Raw genomic sequence first — 15,368 nt, 5'->3', positions numbered from 1 at the left:
ATATTGTAGATGTAATACTCTTAGAGCTATTATATATTGTTGATAGTAAGAACCTTATGATTAATTGAAATAAGGATGTTTTTGAGTGTTATTTACCTTTTGAATTAAGTAAGTGGACTAAGATGTAGTCGAATTCACAATTACAATTGGTGGAAACAGTGTTCTTTTGAGTGACGGTAGACAATGTCAATCTTCAAGTTATTTTATATGTGGGAGTTAATAGTTGGTAGTCATTAATTAAAAAGATTAAAGAACTATGTTTCTTCACAGTCACTATGTCATTGTGTTAAAAGGTTATTGAAGAAGATCGTTTTAGCAATGAAATTAATTCACAGGTGTCAATGAAGTGGAGGTAGGCTCTTTATAATTAAGTTCTACATGTCTAACGAAATATTGTTGGTTGAACCAATTGTGTCAACAGGTGAATAACGACTGATGGGAGAAAACAATGTAATCCAGAGTGAAGGTGAACCTATTATAAACAATTATGCAGAAAAACAATAAATATTTTGTAAGAAAAGTTATGTAGAAAGGACTGTATAATGGGGACAAAAAAATTTTTTTTATGTAGTTAAGGTTAAACAATATTTGTTGTGTGGGCGGAGATTAGAGGTTTGTAAATATTACTTAAATGTTCAACATCTTGTCTAAGATTAACAGAATTGGTATGACCTACAATGTTGCACATTTCTAATAACAGTCTTCTATTATAATAATTGTGTTCTTCACAAAGGATGTTTGTGTTGTCGTAATTAAAAGTGTGTTGTTTATCAATACTATGTTTCGTTAGAGCTGTGTGCCGTTCTTCAATCTCATGTATGTTGCGTTGGTGTTCCCTAATTCTAGTGTTGAGATGTCGACCAGTTTGACCTATGTAGACTTGATTGCAGTCATTGCATGGTATTTTATACACGACATTAGATCGTTTGCCCATGGGGATCTTGTCTTTGCCTGTATCAAAAACTAGTTGTAAATCTTTTGAATTTTTTCCAACAAACTTGACATTATATTTGGCGAATAAGCGGTTAAGTGACTCAAAGAGGTCGGATACATATGGGATGGGGATATATCTAGTATCGGGTCTATTGTTATCTTCAGCGGGAGCAGAGTCAATATTATTGTCAAGTATGTTGTTGATGTAGGTGCGCCTCTTATTAATTTGTTGGTGTAATAGGCCATGAGGGTAATCGTTCCATCTTAGTACATTGTATATGAGAGACAGGTTTTTTTTTTCCACGAAACGCACCTACATCAACAACATACTTGACAATAATATTGACTCTGCTCCCGCTGAAGATAACAATAGACCCGATACTAGATATATCCCCATCCCATATGTATCCGACCTCTTTGAGTCACTTAACCGCTTATTCGCCAAATATAATGTCAAGTTTGTTGGAAAAAATTCAAAAGATTTACAACTAGTTTTTGATACAGGCAAAGACAAGATCCCCATGGGCAAACGATCTAATGTCGTGTATAAAATACCATGCAATGACTGCAATCAAGTCTACATAGGTCAAACTGGTCGACATCTCAACACTAGAATTAGGGAACACCAACGCAACATACATGAGATTGAAGAACGTCACACAGCTCTAACGAAACATAGTATTGATAAACAACACACTTTTAATTACGACAACACAAACATCCTTTGTGAAGAACACAATTATTATAATAGAAGACTGTTATTAGAAATGTGCAACATTGTAGGTCATACCAATTCTGTTAATCTTAGACAAGATGTTGAACATTTAAGTAATATTTACAAACCTCTAATCTCCGCCCACACAACAAATATTGTTTAACCTTAACTACATAAAAAAAATTTTTTTGTCCCCATTATACAGTCCTTTCTACATAACTTTTCTTACAAAATATTTATTGTTTTTCTGCATAATTGTTTATAATAGGTTCACCTTCACTCTGGATTACATTGTTTTCTCCCATCAGTCGTTATTCATCTGTTGACACAATTGGTTCAACCAACAATATTTCGTTAGACATGTAGAACTTAATTATAAAGAGCCTACCTCCACTTCATTGACACCTGTGAATTAATTTCATTGCTAAAACGATCTTCTTCAATAACCTTTTAACACAATGACATAGTGACTGTGAAGAAACATAGTTCTTTAATCTTTTTAATTAATGACTACCAACTATTAACTCCCACATATAAAATAACTTGAAGATTGACATTGTCTACCGTCACTCAAAAGAACACTGTTTCCACCAATTGTAATTGTGAATTCGACTACATCTTAGTCCACTTACTTAATTCAAAAGGTAAATAACACTCAAAAACATCCTTATTTCAATTAATCATAAGGTTCTTACTATCAACAATATATAATAGCTCTAAGAGTATTACATCTACAATATTTAAGTCTGATTACTTCTTGTACTATTATTTATTTTACAAAAATCTTTTTGTTATTTTTGACAGTTTAAAAAAATAAATCGTTCTGAGGAGGGCCCATATCCGGGTCGAAACGTTAACTAAAAATACGTTTTCTTAATTGACCGATCACCAAGACTCTATAATAGATTACATACGAGGTCGAGAATTCTTATTCATCACTGAGTATTAGAATCAACTGTACATGGCGTTAAAATTAATCACCTTGCGAAAAGTTTTAATTTTTTATACTTACCTTTTCGTACATAACTTACCAGCACAATTCTTATACTCTACATAGTAAGTCGTGAGGTTTTATTTATTTCATTGCATCGGTTTTTGGCTTATAATATAACTTCGGGTTACACTTCCAGGTTTTTCACAATTTTCCGCGAAGTTTGAAAAATTTTGAATTTGGTAAACGTGTATGGCACATGAAAGGGTTATTTGAGTGCTGTATCAGATGAAAAAAATTAACTCATAAAATCTCAAACTAGTGATGAATATTCCTCAGCATTAATTTTTCAAAAATGATCAATTCATCTATTCGCTTTTTAAAAGCACGCAATAAACAATTTCAACAAAGCCAGTTCGCATTCTATTGTGCTGTGCATATTTTACTATTAAGCTGAAAGATGAAAAGGTTTAAAACAAAAACACGATAAATAAGTGGCCGAAAATTGAAATGCTTGTTTTAAAACCTTCTGAGTTGGTTGGTTTTAGGTTTTCTATTGAGTTTCAGTGAAAAATCCAACGGGTATCGCAAGTATTGTACACATACCTATAATCTTAATCAGCCATCATGAGAAAACCGGTTTTTGCACTGTTTCAAAGATAATTAAATTATACCTAGAATAGGTATTGAAGATCGTGGAGTAAGATGAATCTAAGAAGTGTATCAAATATACAATACGAATATTAAGTATATTAACAGACTTATACGCGCATAAATATATAGACTAACTTTACAGATTTTATTTTACAGAAACATTGTACCCTATAATACGCTGAATCATAAAAATTTCCGTGCCTCATGAAATAATATGCATACGTAAATGCATTTATTCAAAATCCAATCGTTAGGAAAACATTGAATTATGCAAAGACTTGACATCCTCTTCGCGTTGCACGGCACGTTTCTTCTCCTTTTTATACAGTTCATAATCTTCATCATCCGTAGGTAATTCATACCTACACAACGGGCAGGAATTGGTCTGAAATAATAGAATTCAAATTTATCAATCGTATTGGTATTGAAATAATTTCGTGAGAGTCAGAAATGTTGTTTTTATAACAAATATTTTCAAATCTTCGATAATGCCTACCTTTTTTAACCACGGTGTAATACATTCGTTGTGAAACGAGTGACGGCATGGCATTGATTTAATTGAACTAGCAGCGTCGAAATCTTTTAAGCACACGGTACACTGTTGGCAAGTTCCGTCGAATTTAATATCCTTCAGATTGGAAATTGCCTCTTTCGAAGCCGGAGGAGGGAGTCGCTCTCCTAGTCCCAGCTCATCCCACATTCCAAAATCTCTCAACAATCGCGCCATGTGCAAGAAAGAATTTGGCGCTTCTCCATCTCTCAAAGGTGTCCAACCCATTTCCTCAAAGTAGTCTGACATTTCGCTGTATAACGTGTAACAAACGACACGCTTAGTCGGTTTCTATAATTTAACTACATTTCACCTTACCTTCCAATTAATTCTAGTTTTCACTGATGAGTTTCACTTTTGACACTTGTTTATACGGTTGGACACAGTACTGATGATTGTCATCGTCGTGGTCATCGTGCATAGATTATCATTACTGCATCGTAGATTAGTCATCTAGACAATGTCATCGCCACGGAAAATGCGATTATCACACTGACATCGCAACGTAACTTTCCGAACGCTTACAATCGATAGGTGTTGAATAAATTCAAACGTAAAAGCTGGTTTACAATCAATACAAATGATTCGAATGTTCAGCCAATAGAATACGAGTAGGATGTTCACGGGAAAGTTGAATATGTTCTTTAGTCAACGGTTACGTCTATACATTGCGGTGTCGTGGAAAGTTCACGCTCGTTGAAAATCGGCCTTAATACGGGACCAGCTTGTCTCACATTTTCATCGGTTCCGTCATGTGTTTGGCAAATTTTAAGCTTCAAGTATGAATTGCGAGCATTTAATATTGGGCAAACGATTTATTTAAATACATATGATGTGAATTCTGAAGCTTTTAACATAAAAATTCTACTGTTACAGGACTGAAAACGAAAATATGCAGCTTATTCAAGGTTCCCGCCACAACGAATTGCCAGAAAATGGAAGACATACTCACCACCTAGAAGCTGCACATGATCTATCTATTTATTCTTAAGGTAGTAACGGATACAAATATTCAAATATTATAGTTGTATCATTACTAATTACAATATATTACGAGTATACATATATTTTCGATATATTTGAATATATGTCTACAGGCGCAAAACCGGTTCAGCGCTTATCAGCTCGACAGTTGTCGCCACGTAAAAATGCTGCAGTGAGCCACAATCTTCTGGCCGTTCATAACTGGTAATCGAGGAGCCCAAACACTTTGGGAAACGTGGATTCTTCAAATCGTAACGTATACATACATTACTTGAGTAGTAATCGTGACTATGTCGTAGCGTTCTAGCATTTACAGCAGTGAATAGCTAAACGATTTGGATATCGGTAAATGAAAACAACTCAATATAAATGGCAACTTTTAATATTCCAGACTAGGAGTTACCTTTTTCAATCTTCTATCTTAAATTGAATTTGTCAAATCGATACAGTTCAGTCGGATATTCAAAATCAGTAATCTTACGTCGACTCCACGTACTAGAATTTTCGATTCCTTTTAGAAGTGTCGTTATTAATTATTGGTTATTGACATGTGTTTTAAAATCAGCACTTTTTTTAAACCATGATAGCATTAATACGAATGGACAGTTTTCATTACGCGTATTCGCAATATTGTTATTCATTTATATATGTGAGAGGGATTTCATGCCGTTGCATCTAGCGTCAGATGGTTACCATTCCTAATTTTTATGTAACTTAATAATTGTACGATCACAGTTCTATCTGTCAGCGAAAAAGACAGACACCGTTTCAGTAACGAAACATTAAGTTCCTTTCTGATCCTCCGTAGCTAGTTAAATTTGCACCAGATCGCATAAACTTTGAATTTGGATCTAATTGGAATGAATCTTATCTTACAAGCAAAGACTACAGTACAAATCGAATGTTCAAGTTACGAATGGACTTCAATTAGTATCTACGGACTTTGTATCTCGAGCTGAGCATTTGACTTATAACTTCTCCTGTCACAGACATAATATGGCACTGTGAGTATTACAGGACCTGTAGGAAACAATTTCATAGGCTGTACAATGGACATAAAGAGAAAAATGCAGGGGAAAACAAATATGAAGAAGAAGCAAAAGGTCAAGTGGTGGCAAAAGTTAAGAGATGCAAGAAGATTACAAAGAAAAATCAGTGATATGAGAAGACTGAAAAAAAAGAACGATAACAAGATTCTCAATCTCAATTATGACCTAAAAAAAGAAGCAGAGGCAAACAAAGCAGAAAAAGTAGAAGAAAATAGAAGCATGAGAAAACCTCTTTGCACGTCTATTAAAAAGTGTTTATCATTTATCTTAAATACTCACAAATAATCGAGACCTTCATCTTAATTCAAAATTACTATTTTGACGAATAACGTACTTTATTTTCATACTGTATTCGGTAAAAATTAAAGGTTCTTCAAAACGTAAGAGCACCATATAAAAAGTGGCGTCTAAATGTGTTATATTAATTCTGCAGTACAACGTCTCGTCCGAGATAGACTCCAACAATAAGAGTATCTTCAATTACCTTCATTTAAGTATTCTCCGCTGAAGATTAACGTATGCGCAATCTAAGTCGCTCAATTACCAGAAAGAGCTTCAGTTGAAGGATAAAAGGTTCGGAGCAATTGACAGCGTTCACGATCAACATAAAGCGACTTACGTTTCACAACCATTTCCTTTTCTATGTCTCGTCTTGACTGTATTAAACTGCTGGTCGAATTCTCTGCTCGCTTCAACTGTCCCAAAGTAGCAGACACGCTCTCGGAAAGTGATTTTACCTCTTCGATAAGCCTGCAAATACGGTAATATAAAGTCACGGGAACCAACACACATTTTTATGTAGAAGAGTAGAAGAGAACTCAGTTACAATGAGGAGTCAAGTTCAACGTATGCGTCATAATCTAAGCTAAGCGTAATCGAAGTTTCTTTGAAACGTGCCACTAACATCAGAGTTGCTGTTTCGGTCAAGAATGTGTGCGATCACTACATTTTAGCCGCTTGTCTCACAATTGCGTGGATGGCAGCTGGAGGTACTTAGTTGGCTTTGGCGATCAACCAAGAGATTCGTTTAAACTGATTGACTTACCCAAACTGAGGAACATCACGACAATTTTCAACACCATGACGAAGTAATCTTTTGTCTAGTCGTGTCTGGGCGCACTTCATCGCACCGTCCAATTTTTTTGACGCATTGTGCATCTCATCGATCAGAGTTTCCGTGTCCGAGAGTTGCTGCAAATCCTGCGGATATTTTACAGCGTAAATGACGTTTGATCAACTATAGACGAATTGGAGCGAGATGATCACACGTTAAAGCGACTTGCCTTGTACAATTCTGCCTCCAACCGTCTCAAAGCTTGCTCTTGTAGCTGAATTTGCTGTGTCAATGTAAGATCCACGCGGTCCGCCTGATCACGAAGATCCTTAACCGCTTTTTCGATCATTGCGTCGACATTCACTCGCAGTGTGCTTGATCTTTGCTTTGCAGTGTATCCTTCAGCAAGTACTTGCTTTGTCGAATATTCGTAGCCTGATGGCGATGATTGACTACAATTGTAGGTTTTTATTCGGTTATATCCTTTTCGTTACCATGAACGGGTTGTTTGGAAGTATTGATCCGTATAGTACTTACTCCGGTGGGATTCTGGTTGATCCCGCTTTCCAAAGAATAGTATCAGACTGGCTGCCCAGCCCCCTTGATTCCGTTTCAATTTCGTAAGCTTCCTTTTTTTCCGACCAGTCGAACTCAACACGCCGCTTCGCAGTTATTAATTCTTCGATTTGCATTTTTATTTGATCCAACAACCTTATGTAGACATCTCTAATTTCCTCGCACAATGACAATTCCTGCAATGAAAATGGGAGATAAATACTTCACGCAAGTTTTTTCACAAACGCGTGAATTTGATGCTCAATTTCTTTACTTTGGTCACTTCTTCTGAAACCTGATCACGAACGAGGTCGTTATCCATGCGAAAACATCGTATGCGCATCATGTCTTTGTCAATATTTTCCACTACCTGCAGTACAGACTTTACCCGCATTGTTCTTCTTCTTACTTCTTGCACTAGGTCGATTTCTTCAATAATGTCTGCTATCATACGTTCAAGCTCTACGGTCCATCGATGAATTGTACCAGCCCTCGTGCTGAGACGTATGTTATTGTCCATTTGATTTCTATCAGCTTCGGCATAGGCTCTCGATATGCTACAGAGAGCATTAAATCCTGCCGTCCTATAAATGAATATAAATTTTTTTTGTCAATACCCAAGTGTCTTAGGAACGAAAGGTGTTGACCAAAATCGAAAACGACTTGTGAGAAGTTAATCAAAAAAGTTCCGAGTTTGAACGCGGTATTGTCAAGATAATGCGAAACTAACTTTAATCCTGCAAAATCAAACCAGTGAAGTAATTCCCACGTGAGCTTTACTTGGAAATGTAAAGGACTCAAGATAATCTCCATGCAAAGAAATGACAAGAGGAAAAAAAAGGAAATTATCGTACGTTGCCACTTGAATCCCATCGTGACAAGCTGCAGAAAGTTTTTTATTGTGTTCATTCCATTCATTGGGACTGAATCGTGATAAGGAAAAGTTTTCGACTGCCGGACGAGTTCCTGTCAGATCCCCCAAAGGCGTCCAATACTCTAAGGGAACATTTTCTCCATGCCCTGTTGGTACCGGGCCCAAAGGACCTGGTGGAGCGTTTCTTGCTCTTTCCAGGGCAATGTTGTCTCCATCACCTTTCTCCGTCTCACATTCCTGCTGTGAGTGATTTGATGATTACATTGTGTAATGACTATTACAAATGAATCTCCAACAAGCCAACAAACATTAAACTGTGACTAAGTTGTGGATATGACATACAGTTTGAATCGCTGCTTTTGCAGGGCACGGATCTATCCTAGGACAACCTTCTGGTACACGCAAGTTGGTGTCAGTAATGCCATCACCTGTGGGATTATCTATCACCTGCTGAATTAGCGATGGTTCTGTGGGCTTTATGGACTCATCCATATGTGATTTGGCCGTGATTGTATCTAAGCCTTGTGCTTCACAGCAATTATTGGATTCAGGCATTTTTCACAGGCAGCAATTTTATGTATTCAAACAGAAAAAGTGGTACTCTGGTGAAATGACTCGTGGTTATCACAAGGTGACAGCGCTGTTGAAGCCTCTGAGCATATCAGAATCGTTTAATCTCCATTCGAATAAGGATAATCAGCAATCAACGGTTAATGTAAGTTCTAGATTTAATTACAGTGGATGGAAAGCGATGATACGATCAGTTCGAGAAAACACAAAAATTGTACGATACAGCTGAATAACAGATAACCTCCGCTCCTTCGATGAACTCGAAGTTGTTACTATAGACTAGGTTCAGAGTGAGAAATAAAAAAAAGATTATCATCGTGTCATTCGCTATCGAGTGAATCAGTTGATATTTTGGAAAACGTTGCCGAAGGTGGGATGGAAGCTTCAATGAAACAGTACTGCCTAAAGCTTAGCCAGATTAAACCAAACCAACTTGAGCAGACAAAGGTACAAGGGATTTACCGCAAAACACAAGCTTTCGCACGCAACATACTCCACACATTCCGGTCACAGAGGATTCAAGGTTTAGTATGTAAATCAAGGGTGACTACACATGGAACGAAAGTCAATAGAGGCTAGATACGAAAGGAGATATTCGAGAATACACCGCGACTTTGAATCATCAAATAAAAGTTCTATTCAAATAAACGTATAACAATAGTACATTGGTATGTAAAAAATTAACAAAATCGTAAAACTCATTTAAAAATTCTGTAAAATTGACTTATATCAAAAATGATTTAACCCAAGAACACAGGCTCAGGAGTGTCCTGACAGAGCCACCGCTGAAGGATAAAAGGAACGTAAGAGCTGTCCTCGATCACGGTCAATGTAGAGTGATTTCCTTTTGACAATTATCTCACGTTCCAAATTGCCGCGAGCTTTGACCAATCCCATCTGCGATTGTTCCGCTCTTTCTATCTGGCCCTTCATCATCGTTATGTTTTCTCCCAGCGTTTTCACCTCCTCGATTAATCTATATAACCGGTGATAATTTAATTTTTGTTGAAAACCGGTGAAGTACCAAAGACCATGCGATAAATTGAGTTGCAGTTTTAGCTACGCTTACCCAAATTGCGGCACATCGCGACAACTTTCAACATTGCGTCGAAGTAATCTGTTATCCAAGCGACTCTGGGCAACTTTCAATGTATTATCTAGATTTTTAGTGGAATCCTTTAGATTCTGGATAGAATCCTCTACTTGAGAGATCTCATAGAGACACTGCGTGAAATAGAAAAAGGAATATTGTGTTTCAAAAAATTGATAAATTCCACGTAACTCTTTACGTTTTACTTATATTTGCCAGATATGCGTACCGTGACGATTCCTTGAGGCTGATTGAGAATAAGATGCGAACGACGTTTCACCGGCAGATGGAAAACTGAAGTTACATCGTACATGCAGTAAGTACCCCAGATGTCATTTTAGTTACCTGCCTGCCAGCGAAGCGTCGTCCACATTTATCACCCTCAAGGAATCCTCCCAATATAACTCGATTTATCAAATTCTCACCCTGAGTAATTCCTTTTCGAGACGTTCGCAGCATTGCTGAGTTATGCTAACTTTTTGGGCCAATGCTGCGTCGACTCGATCAGCTTGAGTGCGAAGATCACGAACTGAGTTCACATAAATTGAGTCTAACGTTGAGCGCAGAGTCGCTGATTTTTGCCGAGTTGTTTCAGCCTGGGCGAGAGCTTCACGAGTCATGTGCTCGTATCCAGCAGGTGTTGATTGTCTATGAGAGAAAAAGGTAATTACAGTACATCCCGTACCGAAATATTTAGAGTAAAATTATCACCGTTAACGTTGGACTCTAGACTTACTCGCCTGGAATTCTTGCAGCACCAGCTTTCCATAGAATCAGGGGAGAATCATTGGTCAGTCCTATGCATTGGGCGTCTATTTCGTAAGCATCTTTTTTATCGGTCCAGTCAAATTCTAGTCGTGTCTTTGCAGCCTTGAGTTCAAGGGCTTGTCTCTCGATCTGTTCTTTAGTTCTGCTCAGAAGCTCCCTGATCTCAGTGCACAGGCCAAGTTCCTAAAGTTCAGATAACGTTCAAGTTGTGAATTTTTGGTCAGATCTTTCAGAACAAGTAATTCTGGGAGACAGAAAAGTTATACTTTTATCAGTTCTGCATCCACATCGTCACGAACGAGATCGGGCTCCAGTCGCGTGGCTCTTAGTTGAAGGAATTCCCCGGCAATCGATTCTGGAATAGTCAGAACTGACAAAGACGCTCTTACTCGTCGATACTCCACTTCCAGTAGATCTATTTCCTCCGTCATTAACTGAAGTTCCCGTTCCAATTCGCATTTCCATTTAAACACCTCACCGGCTCGCGTCATCAACCGTTCTTTGTTCTCCTGTTGCTGACTATCTGATTCTTTGAATACCCGTTGTATACTATTCCTACCATTATAGGCCGACAATCTGTATAGTTGTTGAACAAGGAGGTCAAGGTTACTTCTCGAATCATTAATTCTAACAGCAACAAAATATCGCTTAAAATCATATTCAGAGAGAGAGAGAGAGAGAGAGTGAGAGAAGGTAACTGCGTATTCTCACTGAGCATCGTGTATCATTTTGTTGGACTCTTGGAAGAAGGTCTGGTTGTGCGCTCTCCATTCCCCAGGGCCGAACTGCGTTATCGAATACCGGTCGCAGATCGGTCTCAAGCCGGTAAAACCTCCTTGTGGTGTAAAAACTGTGCGCCCAGTTGCCCAAGGACCCATCGGACCCATTTCGCCGTCTGATTTCGCTGGTATAGAATCTTCGGGTTGCGGGAAGTAAAGAGGTGGCCTTTCGCCATCACCGCCACTGTGACCTTTCAGGAAATCCATTATTGGGCAAGGATCGTTTCGTTGTGACTATAAATTATACAGAGGAATGATCAGCATAATATGCCGTCAAGGTACAACACACTCAAAAATTAAAATCACTTTAGAGCTATATATATATATATATATATACATATATATATGTAAACAAATATGACGAGGCCTATATTCACCTCATCATATTTCTTCCTCACTCCCAAATTTGAAATTTCACCGCACAACAACGAGCGCCCTTGGCAGCTTCATGGTCAATAGCACATGCGTGTAAACATGAGCGAATACAGACTATAGAATGCCGAGAGCATGTGATGGATCAGTACATAAGCTATTATCAGCGGAATCACACGTAGAAACGGCAGAACGAGAGGAAAATAAGCTGTAAATGTCGTTTCTCCATTTATAGGTAATATTATTTTTATTCAACGTAGAATATAAGTACGTAATGTAAAAAAAAAAGTAATGTAATGTAATGGTACACGAACCAATAAACTCCATTTACAGAGAAACTCATCGCAGCTTCGACAAGGTTAAAAAAGGAACATTATATATATTTGTAGGGATTCACTGTTGTATTGGATTTTCAGTGAAATTGTATCGTTGTTTTCTATAGTCAATTGCAGTCGTGGGACATTATAGCTCCATGACAATATTTTGATTAAAAAAAAAAAATCTCTTCAAATCAGGAAATCCAAATATTGCACGACAGAGATGATGACAAACATAAGACATCGCGAGGTCTTTGTCTAACTTTTTGTTAATTTTTGCATGTAACTCTACTCATTATGTGATTCGTTTTGATTAGACTTTAACGAAAGACTAGGTGGGACATTTAAAATGGGACTTGAAACAACCTGCAATATGATATTGAATTTCTATGACACCACTCAACCAAAAATTTTTATCCGAATTAGATAACAATTGTGCTTGGTAATACGGTATTGTTCCGGCTTTGAGGACATTAGATCAGCAGCCCAGGTATATAAATTTAGGACAGTATATGCAGCAATACGTTTTCAGTGAACGGCGATTATCGCATCACCATGTCCTGAAGACAAAGTTGACTGCAAGCATTCCTGAAGAGAGGCGCTTGCACCTTTTCCTAAAACCCGGTAACAATAAAATACTTCCAACACTTGCACACCATTCACAAATCACCTATAAGATTTCGTATGTTTACCTACCGAAGGATTTTTCGACGGCCCATCAGGGCACGGTTCGGTGACTGGACATCCCTTCCGGTCGTTCGGGACTATCGATGCCTCCTGAAGATTGCCAGTAGCTGCCATGGCACACCTGTCATCTAAACATTTACGCTGCAACATTGTCCGTAGTCAACAGTGACAAAGATTGTGTGGTTGAACTGATACGTCCGCAAAGCTCGGAGCTGAAACTAACCGACTCAAGGTGTGTTTCAGGTGGAATGGCCGTTGGCAACGAGGATGGTACTGTACCTGGTGGAATCAAGGGTCTCGACGTATCGACCCTGCTTGAATACTATTTCCAAGCCTGATGCTCGCACGTGCGCTCAACAGCCCCGCTATTCTGACGGCATGAGCTTAGTGCCGTTTTGTTAATATCGTTATGACAACTGATATGACAGCCGAGAGTGAGGTATGTCGTTTTTAGAAACGTTTGGCAGATCGAGAAGTTGCACGGAAAACATTTTGACATCGCGGTGAAAGTAATTAAGAAAAGCTGATTACAAAAACGAAAAAAAAAAAAAATACCGAATAAATGGATCTGCTGTGAAATGTTGCTGGGTTTGCGAAATCGTTAGTTTCAATCAAACTTTAGACTTTTTTGTTACGATTGAGAGAAGATGCTCAATCGCAAGTAAATGGTCAATATTTTATTCATTTTCTTTTCGTATCCGCAACATTTCTGATAAAGATGAGTTTTCGAAAAATAAAAAGCAGGAATTCAATCGACGATTATGACAACCACGTCCATCGATCTATCCACACGAAACACTCCATCTGTTAGAGATCCATACAGGATCCACCGCTTCGTAAAAGGTTCATACTCATGGTGGGTCTCTAATAGACATCTACATAAATGGACAATATCTACGATCACGTTAAAGAGGATGATGATATCCATTGGATGTCAATGAATCTCCACGCCTTAATTGAAAGTACCATGGAAAACCACGAGGTGGCGAATGGTGGTTCTTCTCTCTCACCACAAATGAGAGCTCCAAATTATATAACCACCCAGCAATTCTAACGTCTCGTTTACTCCGAAGTTGATCCGGCATTTATTGTACTTTACTATTTACTTAGTCATTCTTGAGTGTCTAGTCTATATTGTTCAGACCTTGGTCATTTTGGCATGGGGCAAAATTGTGCACGTGATGGTTTCTGATATATTTTGTTTTACGTCCATTAGAGGTAATTGTTCCATGTGGGTAAATGGTATGGGACATTACATTTTTTTCAAGTTTTCATTGTGATTTCTTCAGTGTTCGTTTCTGTGTATCTGTGAAAATTTCTGTAAAGATTTGTGTCGTATATGAAGTGGAGATTTTTTTATACGGGCTTATCGGCTCCGCAAGTGTGGATAGAATACTATTTCTTCCGTTTTAAAATTAATTTTAACAAAAACTGACCGACTAAAAATTTTTAAAATCTTAAATTTTCGGTTTCGTAATCGCAGTTAACAACTCGAAAAAGTAAAAGGGCGCTGCGTTTTCTCCCGGGGTTGGGTTCCTCCTTGATTATAGATAAACATATCGTCGTGGGATAGACAATTACCCATATTCAGCTGAAATTACGAGGAGTGGTTAGCTAGTCCGGTAGACGGTCTAACCAAACAGTGATTAGACAGCTAAGCCGAGGGTAACCGAGTGGAAGGGTGCCCGATAGATTCTCCGCTTCCACACTTCGACACTTCTGAACTTGTGTACTTTGATAATACGCATGCAGATTCAGGTTTATACATGGGGTAGTCCAAAAAGTAGGAACCCTTATTCGACAACGATTGATGCATCTAAATTACAGGCTCAAAATAAACCATCCCTTGCATAAATTTAACACATATACGTATATGTGTATCACTTCATAACGGGTGGTTGAATTCCCTGCAGCAGCAATTCCAACAAATTTAATTTTGCGAATATTTTACTACCGAAGGCATTCAAAAATAATGTCTTTTCTATAAAAACTACTTGAGCGATATACGTATGGAAAATACATTCGTTACGAAGACATCACTCATCCGGAAAAGTTAATACCGTCGGCTTACATACAGTGTATTTCGTTAGCAAAAATTGTTACGTGAAAAATTATTTTCTAAATTTTAATAGCGTTAAGGTTTGGCAGAGAGACACAGGAAGCTACAAATTACCTTTCAAAAAGGAGAGTAATAAAATTTATTGTACGATAAAAACAAGTGTTTCGTCAGACTTGTGATACGTTTCTCTGAAAAATTGGAAAGTCTTTGAAAATTATTCACAGAATTTTGTAAACCTTGATTTCGACCTGCAATTACCCGTCCCACTTTAAACCAAGAATGCCATCTAATTTGTATTTGCTATAAAAAGGTGATATTAACTCGCATTGTTATTTAAAATTGATGGAATACTATCTCTTGTTTCTCTGGTGAAAATAAGGTGTACAGAAGATGTGAATAAATGTGAATTAACGAATTGAAAAGTACG

At 37.7% G+C, this 15,368-nt stretch overlaps 2 protein-coding genes and 1 long non-coding RNA gene across 4 annotated transcripts; 1 reads left to right on the top strand and 2 right to left on the bottom strand.

Annotated features, from left to right (window-relative positions):
* Positions 1 to 2,232: 2,232 nt before the first annotated feature.
* LOC124295008 lies at positions 2,233 to 14,086 on the top strand. Of its 2 annotated transcripts, XR_006904922.1 has the most exons (4): positions 2,233 to 2,292; positions 4,660 to 4,775; positions 4,881 to 5,018; positions 13,126 to 14,086. It is a non-coding gene; the product is annotated as an uncharacterized LOC124295008 (long non-coding RNA). The 2 variants fall into 2 exon arrangements; XR_006904913.1 differs by lacking the exon at positions 13,126 to 14,086 and having other exon boundaries at positions 4,881 to 6,399.
* LOC107226488 (E3 ubiquitin-protein ligase RNF181) lies at positions 3,358 to 4,287 on the bottom strand. Its single transcript, XM_015667313.2, has 3 exons — positions 4,102 to 4,287; positions 3,730 to 4,036; positions 3,358 to 3,618 (listed from the first exon to the last, which is right to left on the bottom strand). The coding sequence occupies exons 2-3, from the start codon at positions 4,030 to 4,032 to the stop codon at positions 3,484 to 3,486; spliced, it is 438 nt and encodes a 145-aa protein (XP_015522799.2). The 5' UTR covers positions 4,033 to 4,036; positions 4,102 to 4,287; the 3' UTR covers positions 3,358 to 3,483.
* On the bottom strand, positions 9,471 to 11,765 carry LOC107226486 (tektin-4). The gene is made up of 6 exons (XM_015667310.2): positions 11,439 to 11,765; positions 10,994 to 11,303; positions 10,696 to 10,910; positions 10,385 to 10,607; positions 9,939 to 10,093; positions 9,471 to 9,845 (listed from the first exon to the last, which is right to left on the bottom strand). Exons 1-6 carry the CDS (start codon positions 11,711 to 11,713, stop codon positions 9,629 to 9,631), a joined length of 1,395 nt encoding a protein of 464 aa, XP_015522796.2. The 5' UTR covers positions 11,714 to 11,765; the 3' UTR covers positions 9,471 to 9,628.
* Positions 14,087 to 15,368: the final 1,282 nt, after the last annotated feature.

Source organism: Neodiprion lecontei, chromosome 1 (genome assembly GCF_021901455.1).
Source record: "Neodiprion lecontei isolate iyNeoLeco1 chromosome 1, iyNeoLeco1.1, whole genome shotgun sequence".
Taxonomy (NCBI): domain Eukaryota; kingdom Metazoa; phylum Arthropoda; class Insecta; order Hymenoptera; family Diprionidae; genus Neodiprion; species Neodiprion lecontei.
Note: the sequence above shows the minus strand (reverse complement) of the source record. Positions and strands in the feature narration are given on the sequence as shown.